Below are 24384 nucleotides of genomic sequence, written 5' to 3' on the forward strand. Positions count from 1 at the left end.
AGCTCGCGCACACGTTCCTTCATGAACTTTTCGAGCCCAACACAGACTTGCTGTATCTAGAAATGATCCTACTACTGCTACTACTGTACTTGTATCTCATCCACCCTCACATCGACAGATCTCTCTGAACTGCAGACAGTCTTCGCTCCAACCTTGCGCCCCACAGTGGCCTTGCTGGGTACGCGAAACGCAAAGTCGTGACAATGCTCGCTGTCGTCGATCGTGATGCCAGTTGTTCCCGGTGCCGTCTGCGACGCGCCTGCTTGCTGTTAATTGAGAATCGCTCGCGGCTTTGGACAGCAACGCTTGCTTCCCATCGCTACCATCCTCGCATTCCTGACGATTGCCTCTCGACACAGTAGTCATAACATCTTGCGAATTCTTTAGAGAAGTCGCGCGATCCCTCTCAGCATCACGCGCACATCCCCGTGCGCTAGGCACATACACCCTTCAATCAGCCCCGCACGTCCAGTCAGCAATGACATTGCGATGCAGGAAAGAGAGCTCAGGACAAATACGATTTGGCTTGTTGTGGTGCTGCTCAACCAGTCCTGCGCGACTTTCCTGGTCGCTTCGCAGCTGCTCCTCCTCGAAATCCTCCCCGAGGGCCTCCTCCTCGTGCACCACCACCTCGACCGCCTCTTCCACCTCGCGCGGATCCGCGTCCGGCTCGTCCACCACGCATCGCGCCGAAGTCGTTTGTGGACTCCCGCGTGTTCTCCTGGAGGGACGGCATCAATGCAAGGAACACGATTAGCTTCAACGCTTCAAGGCGACCAAAGAGGCCTGGGCGACAACGCTTCATTCTCACCTTTGCGCTGAAACAGACACCGCCGTGCAAGCAAAGATGGATGCGAGCTAGCATCAGCACCTTTGAAACGTATCAAGCTATGACTCGGCCGAACTCACTGCTTCTTCTTGCCCCCAAAGCCGTACTTGGCATCTCTGGCTGACCTTGGCATTCTAGCTTTGGGTCTGATTTGGCCTCTGCCGCCTCTAGAAGGCGCCCCTCTGCCCCGCTCCTGACCGTCGATGGCAGTCTCGAGCCGCACATCAAATCCATCATCGTCGCCTTCCAAAGCGCCCTCGTGTTCTGAGAGGCGCAGACGGACCACGACAAGGTGATCAGTGCATGTCGATCAGCTTGCTACTCTCGTACATGACTTGAGAGCACTGGCAAAGTACTTCACTCACTCCTTTTGAGACCCTTGATGCGCTCATTCAACTCTCTCTTGCTCTTCTGCCTCTCGAGCTGCTTCTCGACTTGAACCTTCTTCCCGAACTTCTTCAATTCTCGTTGCCTCTTTGCCTCCTCAGAAGCCTTGATGCCAGCGCTCTCGTCCAGCAGCCTCTGTCTGACCCGCTCCATGTGCTCGTCCGTCTTGACCTGTTCGGCATAGAAATCTGCCGGCCTGTCGAAGGGTATGCCCGCTTGATTGCACAGTCTTCGACCTCGAACAGCAGCGTCTAGCGCTTGCTTGTAGCTGCAAGGGCGCCCGAACCGCAAAGTGAGAGTGAGTGCTTTCAGCATCAACTTCGTGCGCAGGATGCCCCACTGGCCGATCCCGTTCCACTCGCGGTACACTCACAAAGCCAACTCCCGCTTCAAGTCGTCGTTGGCGGGATCCGGCACGCCAGCAAGTGCGGCATCGATGCGCTGAGGGTAGACAACAGTCATGTGCTCGATCCATGGGAGAGCTCCCGGAGCAGATTGGCCAAGTGCGCCTCCATCAATGGACAAATCCTGCCGTATCCTGCGCATGGCATCTTGATTGTTAATCTTCTCTCGCATCGCTGGCCACTCTCCCTTGCCCTTCTTGGCAGCAGCCTTTGATGAGCTTTGGGTTTCATCAGCCTCCTCATCGTCTTCCTCGGCTTCATCCTCGTCGTATGACACAGCTTCCTCTTCCTCTTCGCTCTCAGACTCTGGCTCAGGTATCAGCCCGCTCCGTGCTAGACTGGCAGCGAGCGTGTCGCTCGCCTTGCTCTTGCTTCCCTTGGCTTTGGGAGTTGCGACGCGATTCTCTACCTCTTCCGCTTCTTCCTCGTCACCCTCAAGCTCCCCTTTGTCTTCATCATCCTCATCATCCTCGTCTTCTTCTTCTTGATCATCCTGATCTTCTTCATCGTCGTCGTCATCGTAAGCATCATCATCCTCAATTGCTTCTCCTCTAAGGGCTTGAAGTTGAGCCAAATCCTCTGCGCTGAGCCCATCATCCCCCAATGCCTTCATCAGAGCTTCCAATCCTTCTTGCGAGACTTCTTCATCTTCATCGCTTTCTTCCTCCTCGCTGACCCCGTCTTCCTGCTCATCGTCATCGTCATCGTCGTCGTCGTCGTCGTCGTCGTCCTCCTCCTCCTGCTCCTGCTCCTCCTCCTCCTCATCATGAGCAATCTCGTTCCCATCTCCCTCCTCCTCGTCTGTGCCTGTCTCCACAGCTACAGAGGGCTTGACTTTGCCTCTATTAGCAGAGGAGTTTCTCTCAAGCAGTGCTGATTTGTCTGACTTGGAAGGCGTCCGCTGCGCGCGTGCCTGCGTTCGACCGGCCATGATTGATGTTCTAGCTTGGCAGACTTAGAAGGGTGTTGGACCCGCAGTATCGCAGGGCGGAGGAGCGCAGAGCCCCACGTTGATCAATCAGAGCGGATGGGGAAAGCGCTGCTGCTCGCTGGCTTGCTCGCTCGTGTATGCGTCGGAGTACAGAGGGTAGATCGGAAGTGTGGGTGATGTCGATGTACTGCGAAGGCATGATTTCTAGTCATTGATGTAGAGCGTCCGGGGTGCTGCAACTTGAATCCAAAAAATTGAGGCTTCGAGTTGGGCGTGCGCGTCTCTCGTACGACAGAGCTTCCTCGCTCAAATATTCGCCCGCGCGCGGCCATGGTGTGTTGACCAGTCTTTTGAGTGAGGGCGAGTGTGAGTGAGTCGTGAGCGAGTCGTTCGTGAGGGAAGCGAGCTTGATTCCACGTGGGGCTGCAAGAAGTCACGAGTCGTGAACCGCGCGTTAGAGTACAGTTTGAGTCAAAGTCAAGTGTGAGCAGTCAAGAGTCAAAGAGTCAGGCCAGACGATGAACGACGTTCGTGATTGCGATCCCGCCACGCAATTGCTACTCTCGACTGTTAAATGCACACACTAGCTGGGCGTGTTGTTTCAAAGGCTCTGCGGCACGCATACATAACTCCCAAACTCGTCTTTGGCGCTGACTCGAGCCCATTGCGGGCTTGCAAGCCACTCTTCGGACACGCACGCCAAACACAAACTCACGCGAAGCGGAATCATCATCACCGCACCGGAGTCAGCGACAACCATCACCATCGCAACTCGAGCATGCGATCGCTGATACGGGCCACACAGGCGCTTAGCCTTGGCAACGCTTCCAGTCGCTGCTCCTTTACCGCTCGAGCGAGCGTCTCGGCCACCGCGAAGCGTCACATCACCTCGAGCGCTGCCAAGTGCGCCGACAGCCAATTTCAACCTTCTTCCGGTCCATCCTCTTCCTCTCCCTCCTTCTCCGCCTCTTCCTCTCCATCAGGTGCACCCGCACCCGCCCCTCAATCTGCAGCAGACAAATCCAAAGGCCAATGGGATGCAGTGCTGGATACTTTTAGTCCAGATATCCGCGGTAATTATCTAGGCTCGGCGCCCAAATTGGACGAGAGGGAAGCGCAAGAGGATGCTTGGATGACGCAGCGCGTGTACGGCAATACCCGTCTAGCTTCACCCACGACCATCGGACGAACAGTGACGGGTCAAGAGGACATCTCTGTAGCAATGAACATGCTCAAAGGCATTTTGAATCGGAATTCCGTCAGACAACAAGTGTTTGCGGGAATGAGGTACGAGAAACCGTCAAAGAAGAGGAGAAGGTTGAGAAGCCTTAGGCATAGGCGGAGATTCAAGGATTTGGTCAGGAAAAAGGTCCAGCTGGTGAGTCATCGCAAAGCAGAGGCAGGGAATTGAAGGGCTGCGAGACGAGAGGCTCCAACGACTGCGGTCCACCTGTAGTTGGCTGACTCGCGTACCTCACTGCACATCATTACGATTTGACAGGCCATGCAAATCAAAGCTACAGGCGCTTAGGAGTCCGCCACCAAGTACCCCAAGGCTCATGGTCATCTGCATCCCAGAGGTGCCAGTGAGGACATGAATGATGCGGCACGAGGGGCTGGCGCAGAGCACACCGTCTTTGTTGGTGGTCACCTCAACAGCCCTCGGATTCCATGCCGTTTTGCACTCCTCATGCCGACGTCCCTCCTACCACAACGTCTCATAAAAGCAGTCTGAGCATGCTCCTGTGACTGATATGCTTGCTCGCTCGCACAAATGCAAAGAGCACACGAGTCATCGAATCGTATTGTCCAGCAGCGGGCCGGGGCAGGTGAGGGAAAAGTGTCAGGGAAGCACGAGAGGTGAGGGTGAATGTGGATGTGGAAAGGGGAGGAGACAGGCGTGTTTCCTTGTTGTCAGATGCACACGGCGGCGGCGCCTCGAGGTCGCGTCTGTGTTTACCTGGCCTAATCACCCTTGAACGCCGAGCGGAGCCTCGAGCTTGCAGAAAGATAGGCAAAGCGCTTCTTGCTGATGGAAGTGGCAAGTCTAGAAGGGGGTGGTGACGCAGGAGAAGAGAAGCTGTGCGCTTGGACCAAGCAATGCCTGAGCCTGCGAGCTGGCAGTAATCGAGAGTGGATGGTTTGAAGAGCTTCTTCGTTGCGAGAAATGTATGTCCAAATTTACTGTACTGTCCCAAGGTGTTCTACATGATCACCTCCTGGTAAAGTTGCTGCGTTGGCAACATGTTGGGTGGTCTTCGCACCAACCACATGATGGGCTGCAAGGGCGGGCAAGTCAAGCCCATGCGTGTAAGCCATCTACTGTGTTTGCAGCCCTCGCACCCAGTACTCACCTTTGGAGCACCAGCCTCCCCGCCACCACCATCGTTGAACATCTTCATACCGTACGCTGTCTGTCCTTCTGGCAAAAAGCCTGGCTTCGGATCCAAGTAATTGTACCACTGAGGGATCAATTCGAATCTGCGCACGGAACGCGCCGTAGGCGTGAGTGCTCGAGCGAGCACAGTCGATGGATGAAAGCCGCGCAGCACTCACTGCTTATACTGGTACTGCGCCACGCTCGTGCCTGCACAAGGATCCATTACTTGCACGTAGCCATCTGGAGCGAAAGGAGTCAGGCTGATGGAACCGTTCGGGTTGAACGTGTAAGATCCATGTTGCCAGGTCAGCGCTGCCCTGAAGCACCTGTTGTTCGCAGCTGTGGGTTGAGAAGAAGTCACACAATGTGTATGAGTTACAGCCAGACTCAGATGCGCTTCGAACTTCGGTACGCACAATTGGACGTGTAGGTGTAGGTGCTTGTCTCGAAGAAGCCATCATTTGTGAAGGAGTAGGCAATTCCCGACGTCCTGGGCACTGTGAACTTTTTCGCGATCGGATTGAAGAATTCCTATGTGCGGCAGAGGTACAGGAGTTGGGGGTGTCAGCAAGCCGAAAGGATGGTTGCGACCGAGTGCACATGCTCGTAGCCTCGTGGCCTCGTAGCGATGGTCACTACGCGTGCATACAAGCCCGCCAGACTTCCCCCGAAGCGCTACCGTCGTCATGCCATGTGACGAGACTCACCAATCCAGTGAGGACATTTCCAGATCCGCTAGCCCAAGTTCCCGCAAGGCTCGTCACATTCTGAAACTGCGCAGACGAGGGCTGGGCCGAAAGCACCACCGCCGCGAGACAAGCGAGCACGATAGCAGACCAGCTCATGCTTCGGGGGCTCTTGCGCTGGCGCAAAGGTGTTCGTTCGGCCTTCCTGATGTGATGATGCGATGAGGCGACGTCGGACGCGAGGAGAGTGACCTGCGAGGAGGAAGCGATGGCACCTTGCATCCTAGAGATGCGTCGACTGCGGACGACCTTGCCCCTTTAGAAGACCAGCAGAAGGACAGGTGCGAGGCGTTGGACCCAGCTCGTCGGATCGCGTGTGTATGCGAGTGTGATGGTGGCGGGTCAAGGACCGAGGCGCACCGATTGTTGGCGCGAAGCACTGTAGTGCGAAAGGCAAGAGGTCTGGCGTTTAGCGATCTGCGCCGGTTTGACAATGTGAGTGTTGGGAAGATGCGCGTGGATTGGGAGAGGGATGATTGAGGTCAAGGTTCGTACTGATGGTGAAGATGGGCAAAGAAGCGCGTAGTCGGGCAGATGAATGCATCCGTGCAAACAAAGATGGAAACATCGTCATGCCATTTCCTGCCGGTATAGGCTCGGTACGCACAGCTGCTGCTGCTGCTCATGCTGCTGCTGCTCATGCTGAATGCGGTGCGATGCTCCTCAACAGCATCGCGCGGCGGGCGGCGGCGGCAGGATCTCGCAGCAACCGCGTGCGCCGTACCGCACGCCATGATCCTCGATCGCCTATATGTATGCTGCATGGGCGCCCGCGCCCGAGGCAGCGCCCCCGTGTGTGCACCGTATATACTTGCTGCTTCGCGCGCGCGCCCGTACATCGCAGCTGTCGCACGGCGAGCGCTACTCAAGACTCACGACTGCAGGTATATACGCGGTATACATACCCGCTTCATCGCAGTCCCTCTGCTGCTTCGTCCGCCAAGCACTCATGACTCGTCCTCATACGCATGCTCGACATTCACGAGTGTGTCCAATCTCAGACCGCCCAATCCACCCCCCCCCCCCATCTGTGGGGCAGCTATCAGCGCCTCCCTGACATGAGCTTGCGCCGCGGTTCAAAGGCTCGCTCAAGTCAGCCCCGCTGATGCTCACCATTGAGCGAGACCCAAAAATAGCCAGCCATGCAGTCACTGGCGCGCGCCCAACGAGTGCATGTTTCGCACCTCGTCGGCTCCTGTAAGATGTTGAGTGAGGCCATGGCTGTGTATACAGAGTACTAATGAGGTCCCAGCATATGATGCAGCCTAGCTCTACAATCAGCGAAAAGTGTTGCAGCAAAAGGCCAAGCAAGACCAGTCAACCCCATGCATGCAGCATCAGCAGGACGAGAATGAGGCGAAAGTCGTGTGAAGCTATAGGGGGCAAGCAACGGCTTCTTGCGGCTTGGCTCGTTGCATATGTGGGATTTGGCCAGTCTTGCTCCCGCGCTTCACACTCAAGCTCGGCCCTTGGCAGCACAAAGGTGCATCCATTCACCAAATCTGCCGCCTGTACAGCAGTACCGTGGGTGGGCCCAGCAGGCGGTTGGACCGATAAAGCCACAAGAGGAGCGGTGAACAGGTGTAGCGGTACATCCACCGCCACTTGTCGTGTGCATAGCGAGCACTTCGAGCGCTCCACGCAGACTCAGCAATGGCCTTTCTCTACACATGGGCCTCCTTTTGATTTTGAATGGACACGCACATCATTCACGATTGGCGAATGACCAGTTGCCATCCCAAACGAATCGCGGATCGTGCATGCATGCGCTGCCTTCTTGGAGAGTTCTTGAGCATCACGCAGCGGAGGTAGGCACGCAGCGCTTGATTCTCGTCAAAACCTGCTGCTGCTGAGCGTGGATGTGCGGCGGAGGAGCTTTGCATGTGAGCCAAGAAGGAGACCCTGAAAGGTGCCCCGCGTACCCATGCATTCACACATTCACATTTCACGATTCATTCATCATGCATCTGCTCATTTGATTGCATTCACTCGCTCCGCGTCGCTATTGTGCATGCAACCGTGACAGAGTCACCGATCTAGCTCCCCGTCGGACTTGACTCCTTCATCCATCACCCCGCCTTGGCCGGCCCATCGCGACCTGCCTCGACATTTGCAGACTGCTCTGCTTGCTCGAATACGCGGTGCTGAATCAAATTGACCGTAGTCAGCAGAGTCGCCATCGTGAGATTCGTGACTCTGACTGCTGCGGTCAGCCTGCTGCTGCCATGCGCTTCTGCGCTGCGCCGCCACAGCCGCGCTGCGCTGCGCCGCGCCCCTTGACGCGGACGAGTGTGCGCGCGCCAAGGACCAAGCAATCTTGGCACCCCATGCAGATAGTTCGAATCTCGTGTCTCATCGTCGCAAAGTGTATAGTCGAGGAACGCGCTGACCGGTCAAAGGCAGAGCGCAATTAAGAACGCGCCGTCGCCAGGACATGCCAAGAATTTTGCTTCTTAGTTGCACCTCTGCAACGAGCCTTGCTTGCTTCCTGCTGAGATGCCAGCGAGCAAGCCCCCACCGCGCTCAGCTCAGGAACCCCGCAAAGCTTTCGCAGCTTCAGAAATGAGATTCGGGGACGCGCGAACGATCGGCGCATTTCGCGTCAGCCGACATCGTGGTCGTCAAATACGCAAATGATATTCCGAATCGTCTCGATCGAAGTCGGACTCGACAACGCTTGTCGAGACTAGACGTGCTTTGTGTCTGCAGACGTACAGCAATACCTAGTAGCAACACACCATGCTGTGTGGACTCGTACGGATTCCTGGTTCTGTGCCTAGAGCGACCATCCGCTCCGCTAGACTCTAGAGCCCCTACAATGCGTGTCGGTCAACTTCCTGTGCCCGCTTGCAAATGTGGTAGCGCCGACAATCTTGTGTGGGACGAGTTCCCTGTAGATGTTGGGTTGCGAGCGGTTGCAGCCACATAGAGGGAGATCGAGCTCACGATGTCCCACATCAGCCAATCGTTTGAAGAATGACCATGCAGACCTAGCTGAGCTGTCTACACGTAATCCTTGCTCAAGTCCACACCTTCCAAATGAGTGTTTTGCACCTTGACTTTCCGACCAGAGAACCCTCCTCTTCCGCGCCCACGACCTCTGCCTCTTCCTCGCGCAGCTTGTGGATTTGGATTGCTGCTCTCGTCGGACTTTGCCATCTGAAGCCCCTCTGCGGTGGAAGGAGAAGCACGACGCAGGTGAGCTTGTAGGGCCTTGTGTTCAATAGTAGAGGGTCTCTCCTTACCTGCAGCCAAGGCTTTGGGCAGATCGACAGCGTCGGGAACTTTCTGGGCATGCCAGAGCTCCTTGAATTCTATCGAGAGATGAAGGGATGAAAGGCATTGTGAGGCGTGTCAGGAGCTTCAAAAGGGCGTACCACAGCGCTTCCAACTGACCGTCGTCTACCGGCTTTGAATCTGAGCCTCTGATCTCGTTCCAGTACACGTGTCGAATCAGGCCGTCCTTGAGCCCACGAAGCACCAGCACCTTGCGCTCTTCCCTTGGCTCGTGCTTTGTAAAATCTTCGACAGCATCTCTGGCATGATCGTATGACTCGCGAAGCTCCGAGATCTTCATGCCCGCAGACAGTCCTCCTGGAGCCGAGGCTTTGGATCTCTGCTCCAATAGATGCAATAGATCGTTTGGACTTCGCAGGTCAAAGTCGGGCTCAAGGTGCGGGAGCGTTGGGGTAGGTGTGTCAGATGCAACGCCTTGGCAGACCGTGTACCCATCCCACGTGTACTATTGCAATCACCTTGTAGCTATAGCTCCCGCTCTTCTCATTCCAAGTCACCCTCTCATGCTCCTTGAACCTCTGCAGCAGGCTTTGATCCCTCAACAGCGCCTCGAGTCCATGCCGAATGGCAAAGTCATCCAGAGAGACGGGCGACTTTTCCGATTTGAGCGCATCCACAGCCAAAGCGAGCCTTGCCGAGTCGTGCGTTCCAGATCCTGTCAGGCTCGGCTGCGAGTAGATTTGACCCGGAGGCAAGGAGGAGGTGCTGCTCTTTTGCTTGCGACTGGAAGTTGCAAGGCTCCAGGATTAGCGCGATGGGTCACAACATTTGAAGTGGCTTGGGTGTGTGCGCACGTACCTCATGCTTTGACTGTGATCGCTAGCTATGCTTGAGACAGTAGCGCTGGCTTTTCCCGCTCCTGCGAGCCTCAAGACGCTCTGTCACCAGCTACGTACCGATGCTGCGATCTAGCGGGAGGTGGCAGGCGCAGTGACAGCACCTGTCTGGAGTCCCGACAAGCCTGACCTGACTTTCGCCGATCAGCGAGGTTGAGGAAGACGCGGCGGAGGGGATTGAAGATTGCAACAAATGGCCACGCCACAGCTCTTCGACTTTCGGGTGGATGAAGACGATCTCTGCTTGTTTGAGAGCGAGAAGCCGAGGTGATCTGCGTGGAGCGTCCACACACAATCAAAATTGAGGATTCTGAATTTGAATGCGGATATCCAACGGGAAGAGATCTTGCATTCAAAATTCACATTCACAATTCATCAAGATTCAAGATTGTGTGTGATTTAAATCGATGGTGCATGCAAGAACCAGCAGCAGCATCAGCTAGGTCGAGGGTCACGAGACGAGCTCCGTTTTTGGAAGGAGGTCCGTGCGGCGCGCGTGCACGCGCTCTTCACGACCGACATACGGTGTGCCTGGATGGATGGTTGCATATATATGGTGCGTGCCGGCTAGCTGCTGCTGCTGCTGCTGCTGACTCTTGCTGAGAGTCTGGTGATGAGTGTTGTGAATGTGAGTGCCTGCTGATGTGTGTATAGGCACCAAATCTTGAGCTCGCTCAAGGCTCGCAGACGTGCACGGTGAGTGGATCGTGCAAGCTTACTCGATCGAGATGACCCACCCAATCCACAAATTGAACATTTTTTGATGCAGAGTCGGTCTGCTCTTGCTTGACGGGGGTCGCCGCGAGCCGCCAGCTGATGAATCAATTGCGAATCAATAGGCAAGCACTGGGGCATGCTGGCGAGACGTCGGCTCAGCCCTCACGCGAAGAGAGCAATTCAGGAAGCACGATCGAGTGCCGAGAGCGTGCATACTCTCCGTGAACATTCATCAGCCATGTGTCAAGACAGAAGAGATGTTGTCATCCACCATCCGTCTGGTTCGTGTGCTTCAGAATTGATCCCCCCCCCAGACTCGATCACGATTCAGGCTCGGAACTTCCTGCTGGCAGAAAAGAAAAGGGGGTTGTGTTGCATGAGAATATCGCGCGGGCCCAATTAAGCAGCATTCGTTTGACAAGCTCCTCCTCCTCCGTGCAGCGGGCGTCGACACTCGTGAATTGGTGCTGTGTTGCAGTCACGATGGAAGGGTGCAGCGGTTGGATCGCGGCTTATGGTGTGAATGTGACCACATCGACATAACTCTTTGCGTGAAGGTCAAGCGCGGATCGAGATTGTCGTGGGTGAAGTCAGCAGCAGCATGCAGTGACCACAGAGGTACCGTATAACTCACAATCAAAATCTGTCTATGCGCATACATGCGAAGGGTTCTGTATAGCCGCCCACAGCGCGCAGTAGGACTCGTGATGGCCAATCTTTTTCAATGCGCGAGACCGCGTGTTTCACAAACTCGCCGATCGTGATCAGAATCTTGAATAGCCATCCATATCCTTCGGCTACAGATCACCATCAGTCACGAGTGCGAGCGGAGCCTCGACGGCGCGGATGAAGCTACCATGGCTGTTCGTTGTATTATCATTATTGCGAGCTTGTGACGGGCCCAAGCCTTGCTGCAAACGTGAATTTGAAACAACAATCAGAAATTTGAATCGTAAAGGGCATGCATGAGCAGTTCAACTCAATACAAAGAGGCGATGAGGTGACGCGCCGCCACTCAAACTTGAATTCAAGATTCAAATTGCAGCCCTACATCACCTCCATAGCATACATGCGCACAGTCTGAATGTCGAGTGGTGAGTGCGTTACATGCGGGTGCGCTAGTCACGAGTCAAGGTCAGCACAGTAGAAGGAGAGGCGTAGCGTCCACCCTGACCGCATACAGCAGCCGTGACTCGTGAGTCCTGAGTCAGAGGCATGAGTCAAGAGTACGATCGAGAGTCTCGAGTACGAGTACAAGGTGTACGGGTACGGGAATGTGAATGTGAATGCACATACATGCATGCACGCGATCCAAGACTCACGAGTTGCTGCAGCTCAAAGGAAGGCCGGCTTGCTCGAGGTCGTGGCGACGAGGGCCTTGATCGCTCCCGCTTGATGCTCATCGCTTTGCTCCTTCTACTTATTCTTCCCTCCATACATTCCCCTCCTCCATCTCCGTATCATCGCGCCATCCAAGTCAATCCGATATTGCGAAATTGGCAATTGCCCTGCAGTCGCTGAGCGGCCGGCGCTCTGAAGGAGGGACTCGACTCCTACCGCCAAGACCCTGATGGTCACGTCTACGCAAATCGCCGCCGCTATACCTCCAGCCTTCTCCCCGCTCTTCTCGCTCTTCATCACGCAACAATCGCCAGTGGTGCCACCCAAGTCGACTCTCATCATACGTGCCAAGCCAATAACTCCACTCGCTTTGCTACACGCCACCTATTAGACATCCTGTCGTGCCTCTGCGAAGTTGTCTGTCTGCTCAGTCATAGCCCGCCAGCAGACCAAAGCAACAAGACAAGCTCTCACCGGTCGCGAGCTTCTGCCGCCCAACCAACACGAGGTTTGGGCACCTGTGGGAAGCTGAGCCAAGCCGCGCTCTTCCGACAGCGCACAGGCTTTCAGCGCTTCATAGTCGATCCATGCCCAGTCGAAATACGCGTCTACGTCTCAGCTCATAACACCCAAACGCCCATCCGCTAACTCGACATTGGCGGCGCTTCGACTCGACTTACCTGCACCGTGACTTTCTTGAGGAACATATAAGGCTCTCATGGATCGCAAGCTCGGCGTCTGACGCCATCTTTGTTAGAGGATCGGCACACCTTTTGGGAGTCGTGTGGTGCTGCTGTGACGTGCGAATCCATCACGCAAGCTCTCCCTGCACCATCTCGAGCCCTTGCAATCATTTTGACCTTCTCTGTGAGTAGCGCATCAGGGGTCCCATCCTGGCAGATCACCTCTCTGACCACCACCTGCCCAGAAACCCCAGGCGTCCCAGCCATGCTGCGTTCTGCTCGAGCAACCGCGGCTGCTCGCACTGGTCTAGGAGGCGGCGGAAGCAGTGGTGCGATCGCGACTCTGCTCGGTAACAACAGCAGCAGCAGCTCAGGCAATGCAGGAAGCGGTGCTGGCGGATCAATGCCGGATGCTCTTGGGGAGTACATGCATCCGAATCTGGGCATTCACCATGCTGCAGCCAGCGGAGACGTGGGATCGGTCAAGTTCGCCCTGGACAACGGACAACCTCATTCGAGCATGCTCAATGGCATTCTGCCTTTGCACGCGGCTTGCTCGGGGGGGAATGAGCACGTTGTAAGACTCCTACTGGCGTACGGAGCTGACGTGAATGCGCCGCGCGTCAAATCGAAAGGTCAGGAGCTAGGACCTGGCGCTGAAGGCTCTACGCCTCTGCATTTCGCAGCTGCGAACGGGCATCTCGCCATTGTTCGCCTTCTGCTACAGCACGGCGCTCGACCTGGAGCCCAGGATATGGAGGCTTTCTCTGCGGACATGCTCGCAGCTGCAAATGGGCATCAAGCCTGCGTCATCATACTCAGAGACTGGCTTTCCAAGCATGGTCCTAATGGGCTGTCTGGTAGTGCAGCGGCTGGCTCCAGCACTGGTCCTGGGACAGCCGCTGGTGCATCGAGCATCGGCAAGTTCTACAGCCCTCCCGCTTCGAACATGGGGAGCCTGGGCAAGAACAGCGCTTCGACCTTGGATTTACGCAGTCAAAGGTCCTTTGATCACTTGACTTCGGCAGCAGCAGGAGTCAAAGCGAGTCTCTTCAATCGAAGGAATCAAGCATTGCTCAAAATGAACTCGAATCCTAACCTCAAGCAGCTTGCGTTGCACGCGTCGCCTCGCCAACCATCTCCGCCCCCACTACCGACGCAGCAAAGCTCGCAGCCTTCGCAGTACTGGCCAGCCTCGCCTGGGCGTCCTACTAGTCCTGACGACTTGAGCGACAACGATGATCTCGGCTTTTCCAGCGGCACTACCGCGCCGCAGCTTCCCCGTGGCTCTCGCGGGCATGACGGGAGCAAGGAGAGCAAACGCCGCCCTTCCTTGCCGTCTTTGTTCGAGAAGGCTGCCCATCCCGCAGCGTCGATCCGAGCAGCCTTGACATCTTCGACGTCCAACACCGCCTCTTCCTCTCACCCCTCTCAATTTGCCAATCTGTTCTCCTTGGGAGGCAACGATGCTATTGAGGAGCTAGCAGATCGGCATGGAAGAAGTAACAGTGGTGCAGGAGGCAAAGAGCCACACAATGCGCCTCCTCACAGTCCGCATCGCCTCAATGGTCGCATGGGAGGGAAAAGAAGTTTGTCCAATATGCTAAGAAAAGCCACCGGGACGGCAGGGACAGACACTCCTTCATCTCAAGCTGCTTGGAGGTCTCAACCGCGATCGGACGATGCTGGATTCGCCACTTCGGTCTCAGGAGAGTCCATGAGTCGGCTAGCCTCGCAAAGCAGCTTCTCCTCTCTGGATCGAGAGGTAAGACTCAGTTCAGCACCGGCTGGTCAGGCTTCCTTCGGAATGGGACAAAGCAATGGAGGGGTCCAGAGCGGGGTGCACGCACCGACTACCACCCATTCGCCTGCGGCGCTGGGGCGCTCGTCGCCCATCGCTCAGTATCCCGCGCAGCGGCAGCATCAGGATATGCCTCCGCCTGTCACGTCTCGTCAGAGCACGGACGCTTTGCGTGGACGGTCAGGGTCGAATAGCAGCCCGTACAGACCAGCGATATCATCGCCATTCGCAGACGCCACTGGGAACGCGGCTACTTCTGGTCGCGCTGGGCAATCGGGTAAGGTCGTGCCTGCTGCACACGACTACAGGCCGAGGAAGAGCTCGAATCTGTCCGCTACGACTTCCCCTCTTGGGCGTCGGGCACCTCTTGAAACAGATGCTGCGACAGGCACACCAGGCTGGGACAAAGAAAGCGTGGAACCGCATGATCAGACGCAGTCAGAGCATTTGGCGCGGCGACCACGATCTCACAGTGCTGTGACTGCAGCTCAGGCGCCGATGCTCACTTCTCAAGCCCCTCTCGTCGTCGAAGCTGCGGGAAACCCATCGCTGTCGCCACGCACAAGGCTTCTCGAGCTTGAACAGGCTTCTCCAAGCGCCCGAGAGAGCGTGGACGACGCGCTTTTCGAGGATGCGCAAGAGTTTCTGGGCGATGTACCAGTGCCAGCTGCTGACGATGAGGCTGGCGAGCAGCATGACAAGCATCGCCTCCCAGATCGTCTACGATCGGCGACCGCATCGCGAAGTCCCAACGCCGGGCGGCCTGTCCCACTTCACGCATCCTCCTCCTCAGATGATCAATGTCCCAGCAGCCGGCAGCACTCCTCAAGCTCCAAAAGCTCGTCGGGAAATCGACCCCAGGCATCAAACGGGTCTAGTCCTCACGTCAGCAGCGGCGGTCCAACGCAGCCGCAGCTCCCACAGCTGCCTCGGTACGGAAGCTCGAGCTCCCTCTCAGCTGCCAGCTCCAGCTCAGCTTCGGGCTCTTACGCCGTTGCCGCGCCTGCCATCCCTTCTGGAACTCAAAGCGTAGGCGCCACGCAGCTAGATTCCATGCGCCTTTCTCCACATGACTCACCCCGGCGTCTTGTGGGAAGCGCTATCTCTGAGGGAACTGGGCTCGGTCTTTCCGCATCGTCTCCAGCTCCCACACGCGGATTGAGATCTGCCTCGAACGCTGGCAGCGTGGCGAGTCGTGCCTCCTCCTCCTCCCTGCGTTCGGCAGCCTCTCCACTCAGCGCCGCGGACCAGGCTCAAGCGATTCTCAGACAAGCTGATCAGCTGGGCAGCGACGGCAAGACACCCAAAGACGACGAGTCAGGAGTAAGCCTCTCGCAGATGCTAGCTGCCTACGGCGCTGCTTTGGCGCAGGAGAGGCACTCGTCCGATCTTGTTGCCCCCCAGGCTGCTCTCCAAGCGGACCTCGCCGCTAGTCGGGCGGTTCGTCGCCAAGCGAGCGGGGCGAGCCTGACCGGGCGCTCGCAGTTGCCGAGTGTGGCTGAAAATCAACGCTACATCCATGACAATGCAGTCTATAGCGTTCGCTCGCCACCTCCCGCAGCACTGGCTCTTGCGAGAAGCAATATCTCAAGCGCAGCAGCTACGCCAACATCGCCGAATTCGCCGCGGACTTTTGGACGCTCCACCTCAGAATCAGGCACGAGAGCGCAAGCTTTGCAGCCGTCTACTGGTCAACTAGGGTCTGCCAGGTCGAAGGCAGCGTCCCCAGCGGAGACCGAAACGCCCCGAGCTGTTCCTTCGAGCCAAGAGGCAGCGAGGCGCAAAGCCGCGGGATCGACTGTCCCGACGAATTCCATCTTTGCAGGTGAGAGTGAGCCGCGCGTTGCGTGGGTTTGGAATCTGGATTGGCGATCGAAACCTAAACCTCTCGCCTTGCTGTCCTCCTCGCAGAGCAACAGCGCGCGCCCCCTCTGCCAGCGGATCGTGCGTCCCACAAGGCTGCCCTACAACCGCCGCACTCTGCCGGGCTGACGATGCCAGCAAGAACGGCGGGCTCTACGAGCATGAAATCGGCGGACCGGTCTTTTGGACCCGGCGCAAATATCCACGGCGGATGGATCCAATCCCGAGCCAGCGAAGATTTATTGCGATCAACACATTTCTCACGCGCTGGCGATTCCGAGATCGGTTCTGCGCGATCCACTCAGGCAATCTCTCGAGACTCAAACGGTGATCGCGAAATCAGAACTCCCTCATTTGCAGGGGTTGATGGATTTGGTCGGTCGCAGTCATCACCTGGCGCTCAGCCAGTTCATCGACACAGCCCTTCCTTACCAACTGAGCTCGCGTCCCTTACCCGCCATACCGACTCTGCCGTCCCGCTCTCCGATCACGCGGACGCGCTCTTTCCTCAGTCAACGTCCACTTTGCTCGCACCTCGACCTGAGTTTGCCTTTCAGAAGACGGGCTCTGTGCCAGATGCTGTGAAACGCAACCCTCCGGTACCTCCAGCGTCCCCGCGTGGCACCACCCTCAGTCCGTCCCCGACGCCCACAGTCAGCAGCGCAGGAAATGGCAGTGGAGGTCGTGCCGTCGGCCGAAAGATGGCGGGATCAGTATCGAGCGCATCGAGTGTCGCGCAGGGGCCCGGACAAGCCCTAGGTACCCCACAGCAGCTGCTGTCGCTTCCGCCAAGATCTCAATCTGAGCTCTCGTCGTTCTTCCACGCTCCGCCCGACTTCGATCCCTACGCATCTTCGAGCTCGGCGATTGGCTCTGTCACCAATTCGGGAACTCCAGTCTCTTCACATTCAGGTGTGCTTCCTGGCACGTCTTCAGGTAAAGATAAAGATTACGCAGAGAGCGTCACAAGCACGAAGAGCCGTCGCAAAGGCCTCAAAACTCTATTTCAGAGCATCAAAAGGTGACAGCTAGCAAGCGTGCCATGATGGGACATCTGTCGGTCAAGAAAGACCTCTCTACCGTCTCATCTCGGTATCTGCGCTCACAAACAGGCACAATGTCTCGAATCATCTTCGATAATGTACTGCGCGAAGAGCGATACCTTTGTCTACAATGCACGCATACATTTCGTGGAACTGAGTGTCGTGAAAGAATCGAACGTGACATGCAAAGTTGTCTTATCCCAATGATCGAGATTCGACAGAAGGGTATGCGGAAGGCTTGGCGGCGTGGCTGGCTGGAGCTTTGCGGGTCGGTCTATGAAGAGTCTATCCCAAGAAAGCGGTCCAGATGAAAAGGAAAAGAGCTAGATAAAGGACAATGCACATCTTTACTATCGGGCCGGTGAGAGGCGCGTTGCGCTGCTGTCGCGCCCTCAGCTCCTCGAGCTCCTCGTCGGAAAGTCTGTAGATCCCGGCCTTCTCCACCACTTCTTCGTAGCCCTGAACGACGGCGTCCATAGCGTCCCACCACGTCTTGCGCGAAGCCCCGACTTGAGCACGCTGGCCCATCGCAGCTCTGAGCGCTCTGTCCCTGATGAGACGCTCGAGGAGCATGCTGTAACTGCGAGCGCAGGCGGCAAAAGCGGCGGAAGATGTGGACATTGCAGCCGCAAAGTCGCCGACCGATGGGATTGGGGTTGCAAGACCAGATGTCGGGGCCAAGGGGACTGCATTAGCGCTGCTGGAGCTGCGAGAAAGAACACCAGTGAGAGAAGACGAAGAGCCGCTTCGCTCGTACGCGGGTCGCAATTTTGCGGCAGCGGTGGATGCTGCTTGAGCAAAGTCTGCAATGGCAGTGCTTGCCGACACATCGGATCGGCTGGCAGTCGATGCTGAAGCTCGCAAAGCAGTCAATCGAGGCGAAGCGGGGGCGCTGATGGCGCCCGAAGCTGCCTCCTTGCCGTTGCCCAGTGCGGACGAGGCGCTGCTGCTTGCGGACTTTGCGGCGGCAGCCACGTCGAGCAATAAGCCGGTGCGTCCGTGGGTGACGAGGTCAGAAGTTCCCTCTGCGTGCAAACCGACCACTGGCAGCCCGCTCGCAAGAGCTTCCAGAACGACTTGACCGAAGGTCTCGGTGAAGCTGGGGAAAGCGAATACGCTAGCGCTGGCGTACATTGCGGCCAAGCGCTTTCCCTTTTGATGACCCATGAAACTGGCGTCGAGTCCGAGCCTGCTGCAAACGCGCGTGAGCTCACCGCGCGCAGGGCCATCCCCGACGAAGACTAGTTTGGCATTGCTTCGAACGGCCGTCGGTAGCAACTTGAAAGCTTCGATCAAGAGACGCAAATTCTTCTCCCAGGATATTCTACCCACGTAAAGGATGACCGTGCGGCTTTCAGCGGGATGCAGGTTTTGCTGTGGAGGAGCGGTGGCTGCTGGCTTGGCACTGGGCGTTGGCATAGCCGGCGGAGGCAAGGCAAAGTTGGCGCTCTCGAGCTCTGGAATGCCAGCGAGGCTGTCGTAGGAGGGCGGGGGAGAGAGCTCGGGACTGCCGGCAAGGCTTGGACCTGTTGGTGGCGTGCGGATGAAGCTTTCATCATCCGGACTCGCGCTAAGACTGCGCCTCGTGATGGGCAGGCGCACGCTGACTCCGAGCTTGGCAGCGAGCTGCACGAGGGCAGCTTCGTCGCCTGTGTTGGAGATCGAGGGAGTGAGGGGCGCCACGAGATTGTCTGGCTTTGGTGTGCAGCCCCAACTTGCGCGCAGATTGTCATCTCTCGCTTGAGGGTTGAAGATCTCCGTGTCGACACCTCTGCTCCAAATCTTGACATTGGAGAAGCCTTTGCCTTGCAGCATGCGCCTGGTGCTCTCAGACGGGCAAAAGACCATCTCACAGCGGTCATGCAAGCTCCTCGTGAGCTTCCACATTGTCGCCTCGAGCCATGGCATGCCAAAGAGGGTGGCATAAGTGGGCAGGTTGGTGTGATAGGACGAGACGCACGGCACCAACGGCAACCATTTCTGGACGACGGGCAGCATCTGAGCGCCGAGCCAGATTGGATCGACGAAGTGAATCACGTCTGGCTTAAATTGCTGAAGCCTCCGAATGAAACGTGGTCTCAAGAAGTTGAGCTTGAGTCCGGGATAGATGACCAGCGGTAAACCAAAAGTGCCGACGACAGGGTGTCCAGCATAGCTTGTCTGGATATCGGCAGCATAGCGAAAATCAGAGTCAGTAATTGAAGCTCTGGGAGATCGCCAGAGTGCATCGTTGAAAGCTTTGCGCTCCTTGGGAGGAGACCACTTACCATGCCAGTCTCGGGTCCGAATACGATGGCTTCGTGGCCTTCCGCATTGAGATGCTCGAGCAGGCGCGCAAGCGTACGCGTAACACCGTCTACCTTGGGCAAGAAGTTCTCTGTTGGAGAAAGACGTTGGTGCCAGGAGGGTCAGCTGGACGGCACGGGCTGAGGTTGCCACGGGATCAAGACAGCAAGCTGCGCAATCTGCGGTCACGCACCTGTGATGATGGCGACTCGAAGCTTGCGCCTCTTTGCGTCCAATGGATAGGCTGAAGGAGCCACACTCTCTTGCTGGTGGTGGAGGCGCGTAGGCGCATCGTGAGCCGTCACAGCCATTTCGAAAGTGTCTTGCGGCAGCTTCTCTCGTGAGGGAGTTTTTAGATGTGTGAACGGCCGCTTGTCTTTGTGATGGATACACCAGGATGGTGGTGAGTGAGAAGGGAGTTGCTCTTCCTTGAGACCAAGTCCATCAGCGTGTTGGATTCTTTGTTCGTAACGCTACGCGAAAGCAAGGAGGGAAGAGGAGACTGCCAAAGATTTGAACGTTGTCGTGGCAGACGCGAGTGGCTCGTCAGGACGCGCCGCGATCTCCTCACGGCGCCAATCGCTCGCATCCCGGGGCCACAGCAACGGCCATTCACGAACTTTTGTCGACCTGTGAGCGCACATGTCGCTTGACAAAGCTTGTCGCAGCAAGACGCGGCGGCAACTCTCGCAAATTGCCTGTCTGTATCTTGCGTTCCTGTCCGAGGGTGGGAGACAGAGTATTCCGCCGACAAGATGCAAAGAGCACACGAGGCGGCTAGCGGATCAACGAGGGGGGCAAGGAAGGGCCGGCCGGGCGTCTGCCAATCGCGAATCTGTCTCTCCGCCTTCAGACGGGCGCGAAGCGTGCAAGCCGGCAGCTGCCGGTCGGCGTCCTTCAGTCAAGAGTCGTGAGTCAAGAGTGTGAGTGCACAGGTCCTGGCATGGCATGCACCAGCAAGCAAGTCCTTGTGGAGCGTGGGCCTGACGCTAATAGAGCAGCGGCGATGCGTCACACCCGCACCGTCGTCCCTTGAGGCAAGGGAGGCGGGGCGAGCGCGCACGGCAACCCCCAAGCGCCCCAATCCCTGCCGCTCATCAAGGACACTGAGCGAGCCGACAGAAGCACGTTCGCCTTCCAGGTCCCCCCCCGCTGCTACTAGACTATTACTACTTTAGCCAAAGTCATGAGATCTTTGGGGTTGGAGCCCGAATCTGAGCGTGAAATGAAGGAGCAGTCGGCCACACAGGCAGGTCTGAAGCTGCGCGTGCCCAAGGGGGGGTGGTCAAGCGCACGAAACACGTTCGCTACCGAACCTCGGATTCTCAAACGCACGTTCGATCGCGTCCACACGCGAGTCGCAAGTCAGTCTCGCGCATTTAGAGCTCAGCGCGTTTCCCACAGTCACGGAATCATCTAGACCATGCATAGTCAGTCACTCACTAGCTCTAGTCAAAGTGCATGCACGCGTGCCAGACAAGATCAGATCCATGATGCTGACGCAAAGCTTGACCCTTTCACTCGTCATCTCGCAACGATGCCTCACGCATTCCATCCATCGCACAACTGGGTGAAGCCCGGCGCTGTTCGATTCACGAGCTCCTGTTTGCGCGACGGGAAGAGCAGCTTTGCAAGCCGTAATGCAGGGTACACGGCAAGTCGTGGTGGACGGGACAAGAAATGATCGCAAAGGCGTAAGAGAGAAGGAGCAAGACGACGATGCAAAGAAAAGGATGAAAGAAGCAGGAGATGGATCAACGGTAGCCGTTGCAAAGGTCGTTGCCGTATGGCTTGGCATTCAGGTCCCTGGGGTTCCAGCCGTACTGCAGACCGGTCTTGTACGACCAATCGAGCGATCCATCGTTTCTCCAAGACCATGCGATCCAGCCGGATCCCTTCTCGAACACGTAGCGTTGCGTGGCAGAGTTGCGAGCCATGAACGCCATGTACCTCACGCTGTATGGATAGTTGGGACCGGATGGGAACTTGACGGGTCCCACTGGAAGGTTACGGTCGCTTGCACGGTCTCCACTAGGACCATTGAATGCCATCTCTCCGACCACGGTGGGGTAGAAGCCTTGAGACCTGGTGATTTGACCCTCGAGCGCGCAAACATCGCGGATCCTGGCGATATCCTTCTTGTTCTTCTGAGCATCTCCGTACACAAAGTAGTCATGCACGTCTAGAATGGTACGCTTGGCCTGGTTCGGAGTAAAGAAGCCCTCCCAATACTTGGGTCCAAGGAAGCCGTCGTGGAATGCCATGAGGGTGTTCGCACCCCCAACGGCGCGAATCGAGTCTCTAGCTTCGGGGTAGTATTGCCGGATCAGATTCTTCACGGCGCCATTACGGTTCGCTGCAGGCTCATTGACCGGCTCAATTGCAGTGACGGTGCCGCGGTAAGCTGGTTGAGTGAATTCATCGATGAGCTTCTTCAACGCCACTTTGGTCCTTCGATAATAGTCTGCATCGTTAGCCCAGTGAATGGGTCCCGATCTGCCAGAATTGTCGTAGCCATTTTGAGATCCAGGCACGCCGTGCAAGTCGATCCACACCTTGAGGTTGTACTTCTTGGCCCACTGTACTGCTTGCTTTGCCTTGGCGAATTGATTGAAAGTGTAGTAAGGGGCCTTTGGTCCCACGGCTTCCTTGAACGACCAGTATGGTATGACAAGTCTGCGAGGCGCGATATACACAACGATCAGTGCAAGGCGAGCATCGGAAAAGGTGTGCCCCGCACGGTTCACTTCGAAAAACTTGCTCCGACATGACGGTCATGAAGAGCCCATGACTCACCTTACGTGGTTCAGGCCGGCAGCAGCAATGTCAGCCATATCCTGTTCCGTGAACCAGGTGTCGTAGTGCTTTGTCAGAACAGATTGAAGCGAGCTGAAAGACATGTGCTGTGCTGCTGTCCATTCGTCAACAATGTCTCCGTATTTTCCGTTCTCCACTCGGCTATTGAGGGTGTTGGCGAGGGAAGGACTCATCCACAGTTCGAAGAGAAGCCAGTTGCCGATATTGACACCTCGTACCTTGTCGTTGCGATAGTCGAAGCCAGAGTCCGCAGGGTCAAAGAGCGCAGACGCATTGTTGCTCAGAGTCATCTCCTCGCCTTCTGCATCGAATCTGAAGCGATCAGACTGGAATGTGAGACCCTGAGGAGCCGGAAGGAGAGGGGCAAAGAGCTTGCTGACGGTGAGCAGCTCAAGTCCTAGGCCGCTGGCCATTGTATCAAGGCTGCTGACAGCATTGTGCAGACCTTGAACCAGGCGGTCCGCCCATGCAGGACGCTCGAATCTGGGACCGCTGTTGTAGCGAGCCGCGAGCATCTCGTGGTGTCGCGCATAGTATTCGGGGTTGGTCCTAGGGTTGGGAAGCTGCAAGTGACCTTCCTCGTTGGACTGCGCTCTCACGGCATCGCGAACGCTCTTGCCAGAAATGGTCTGCACGTGGGGAAGAGCGAGAGCGCACTGCGCAGCAGCAGCAGCAGCAAGCAGCGCAGCCGGAATGACCTTCATGGCAGAAGTTTAGAAAGGGATGAGGATGCGAAACGGTAAAGTAAGGGCGATGGGATCAACCGTGAAGTGTGTTTCCCCCCCAGCGAAGGGTTATGCAACAGTGGACAATAAGCGGGATGGGAAGGGGTGGCCAAGGAGAACGTCGTAGATTCCAGACTTCACCGTGCTATTTGTAGACGACAGGCTACGCTGACTGCACACTCTTTTCCACCTCCGATGTGACGCGAGCATGAGATTGTTTGCTCAGCAGCAAAGGGCGTAAAGTCACCGACTTTACAAATAATGGTGTTGCCTGCAATTACGACCTCACGAGCTCGGCGCACATGAAGGCTCTTTGGCAGCGCACAAGAAGCAGGCAGACTGTCTAGCCTCACGTTGCACATGAAGCTACAGTACGAGCGCAGCGCTCCTACTTGTGTGTGTTGGAGCTGTCTGTCTTGGTCCGCCATCAGCCGAGGAATAGAGATCCTACGTTGATGCCACTTGCATTATCGCAGGCACCAAGCGAGTTGTTGGAACGAGAAACAATCGCAGCAAGTTCGCGACAAGCGAGCGAAGGTACGAACCATATTTGGTGCCTTTTCGCATCCACACGGTCACACTTGCTTGCTGCATCTGCGCTAAACGGGCCGTCAACACCCAGTGCGTTCGACTTCTGCCGAGCGGTGTGTGCGGAGCAGGCTGCTTGGCGTTGAGCGCTAATCTCCAGAGCTTTTTGTGGAAATGAAATGATTGTGACGCTCTGCGACGGTCTTTCTGAGGATGAGGTCCGTATGCGCGACGTCCTTCCGTGGAACATCTGGGCTTGATCATCAGAAGGCGGATGACTGCTCTGCCCGTGAGCACAGACTGACTAGAGCTGCTCGAGCGTGACGGCGGTCTGGAAGACGGCGGATGGGCTGTTTTCCCCAAGCCTTTGAAATAAGCAGGTGTCGTATGTGACCGGCCGGTGAGCAGCAGAGGTAGAGCAGTCTGAAAGCAGACGTAATTCATAATACCGGTAGGTCCTTGACTCACGACTGTGGAAGCGAGATGCGGCTTGAACAGCAGCAGCAGGGTCGTGCGTGCAGCAAGGTGAATGCCCTGCAAGGCTGATGCATGATCCTGGCGAACGCTTGTCCCGTCGATCCGCGCTAAGCGGAGAGCGACTCCTCGACCCGCGTCGGTCTATGCGCGCTACTGCAAGTTTGTTCACCGCGGGCCGCGCATCCATAAAACATGCCGCACTTACATTTTGATTCGGGATGGCCCCTCTTCACTCGACCAAGCATCAGCTCGCAAACGAGAGGGTCAAACCGGACCCAGTGAAGGGTGTTGTC

General features: G+C 56.7%; 10 protein-coding genes across 10 annotated transcripts; 3 read left to right on the forward strand and 7 right to left on the reverse strand.

Moving 5' to 3' along the window:
* Positions 1-467: 467 nt before the first annotated feature.
* Positions 468-2876, reverse strand: IE81DRAFT_320572 (Ebp2-domain-containing protein). Its single transcript, XM_025513071.1, has 5 exons — positions 1590-2876; positions 1195-1484; positions 910-1093; positions 812-818; positions 468-721 (listed from the first exon to the last, which is right to left on the reverse strand). Exons 1-5 carry the CDS (start codon positions 2549-2551, stop codon positions 542-544), a joined length of 1623 nt encoding a protein of 540 aa, XP_025372138.1. The 5' UTR covers positions 2552-2876; the 3' UTR covers positions 468-541.
* A 453-nt stretch (positions 2877-3329) lies between these two features.
* Positions 3330-4082, forward strand: IE81DRAFT_345048 (hypothetical protein; the record flags this gene model as incomplete). The annotated part of the gene is made up of 2 exons (XM_025515873.1): positions 3330-3929; positions 4053-4082. 2 exons carry the CDS (start codon positions 3330-3332, stop codon positions 4080-4082), a joined length of 630 nt encoding a protein of 209 aa, XP_025372139.1.
* Positions 4083-4335: 253 nt separating this feature from the next.
* On the reverse strand, positions 4336-6218 carry IE81DRAFT_320574 (hypothetical protein). Its single transcript, XM_025513072.1, has 5 exons — positions 5639-6218; positions 5348-5462; positions 5108-5270; positions 4906-5032; positions 4336-4830 (listed from the first exon to the last, which is right to left on the reverse strand). Exons 1-5 carry the CDS (start codon positions 5897-5899, stop codon positions 4756-4758), a joined length of 741 nt encoding a protein of 246 aa, XP_025372140.1. The 5' UTR covers positions 5900-6218; the 3' UTR covers positions 4336-4755.
* Positions 6219-6740: 522 nt separating this feature from the next.
* IE81DRAFT_224841 (hypothetical protein) lies at positions 6741-7554 on the forward strand. The gene is made up of 2 exons (XM_025511072.1): positions 6741-6874; positions 6942-7554. The coding sequence occupies exons 1-2, from the start codon at positions 6851-6853 to the stop codon at positions 7401-7403; spliced, it is 486 nt and encodes a 161-aa protein (XP_025372141.1). The 5' UTR covers positions 6741-6850; the 3' UTR covers positions 7404-7554.
* A 711-nt stretch (positions 7555-8265) lies between these two features.
* IE81DRAFT_320576 (hypothetical protein) lies at positions 8266-10153 on the reverse strand. Its single transcript, XM_025513073.1, has 5 exons — positions 9773-10153; positions 9433-9697; positions 9074-9344; positions 8923-8991; positions 8266-8847 (listed from the first exon to the last, which is right to left on the reverse strand). The coding sequence occupies exons 1-5, from the start codon at positions 9775-9777 to the stop codon at positions 8681-8683; spliced, it is 777 nt and encodes a 258-aa protein (XP_025372142.1). The 5' UTR covers positions 9778-10153; the 3' UTR covers positions 8266-8680.
* A 182-nt stretch (positions 10154-10335) lies between these two features.
* On the reverse strand, positions 10336-10869 carry IE81DRAFT_224884 (hypothetical protein). The gene has a single exon (XM_025511073.1). It carries the CDS (start codon positions 10663-10665, stop codon positions 10378-10380), a length of 288 nt encoding a protein of 95 aa, XP_025372143.1. The 5' UTR covers positions 10666-10869; the 3' UTR covers positions 10336-10377.
* A 6436-nt stretch (positions 10870-17305) lies between these two features.
* On the reverse strand, positions 17306-20020 carry IE81DRAFT_224915 (UDP-Glycosyltransferase/glycogen phosphorylase). Its single transcript, XM_025511075.1, has 3 exons — positions 19738-20020; positions 19526-19635; positions 17306-19418 (listed from the first exon to the last, which is right to left on the reverse strand). The coding sequence occupies exons 1-3, from the start codon at positions 19853-19855 to the stop codon at positions 17544-17546; spliced, it is 2103 nt and encodes a 700-aa protein (XP_025372144.1). The 5' UTR covers positions 19856-20020; the 3' UTR covers positions 17306-17543.
* IE81DRAFT_224892 (hypothetical protein) lies at positions 20021-20586 on the forward strand. Its single transcript, XM_025511074.1, has one exon. It carries the CDS (start codon positions 20187-20189, stop codon positions 20469-20471), a length of 285 nt encoding a protein of 94 aa, XP_025372145.1. The 5' UTR covers positions 20021-20186; the 3' UTR covers positions 20472-20586.
* Positions 20587-21298: 712 nt separating this feature from the next.
* On the reverse strand, positions 21299-22651 carry IE81DRAFT_286121 (glycoside hydrolase; the record flags this gene model as incomplete). Its single annotated transcript, XM_025511663.1, has 2 exons — positions 21299-22220; positions 22341-22651. 2 exons carry the CDS (start codon positions 22649-22651, stop codon positions 21299-21301), a joined length of 1233 nt encoding a protein of 410 aa, XP_025372146.1.
* A 648-nt stretch (positions 22652-23299) lies between these two features.
* On the reverse strand, positions 23300-24106 carry IE81DRAFT_224923 (hypothetical protein). Its single transcript, XM_025511076.1, has one exon. It carries the CDS (start codon positions 24056-24058, stop codon positions 23534-23536), a length of 525 nt encoding a protein of 174 aa, XP_025372147.1. The 5' UTR covers positions 24059-24106; the 3' UTR covers positions 23300-23533.
* Positions 24107-24384: the final 278 nt, after the last annotated feature.

The sequence above is a fragment of the Ceraceosorus guamensis genome (genome assembly GCF_003144195.1).
Source record: "Ceraceosorus guamensis strain MCA 4658 unplaced genomic scaffold IE81scaffold_7, whole genome shotgun sequence".
Classification (NCBI taxonomy): Eukaryota; Fungi; Basidiomycota; class Exobasidiomycetes; order Ceraceosorales; family Ceraceosoraceae; genus Ceraceosorus; species Ceraceosorus guamensis.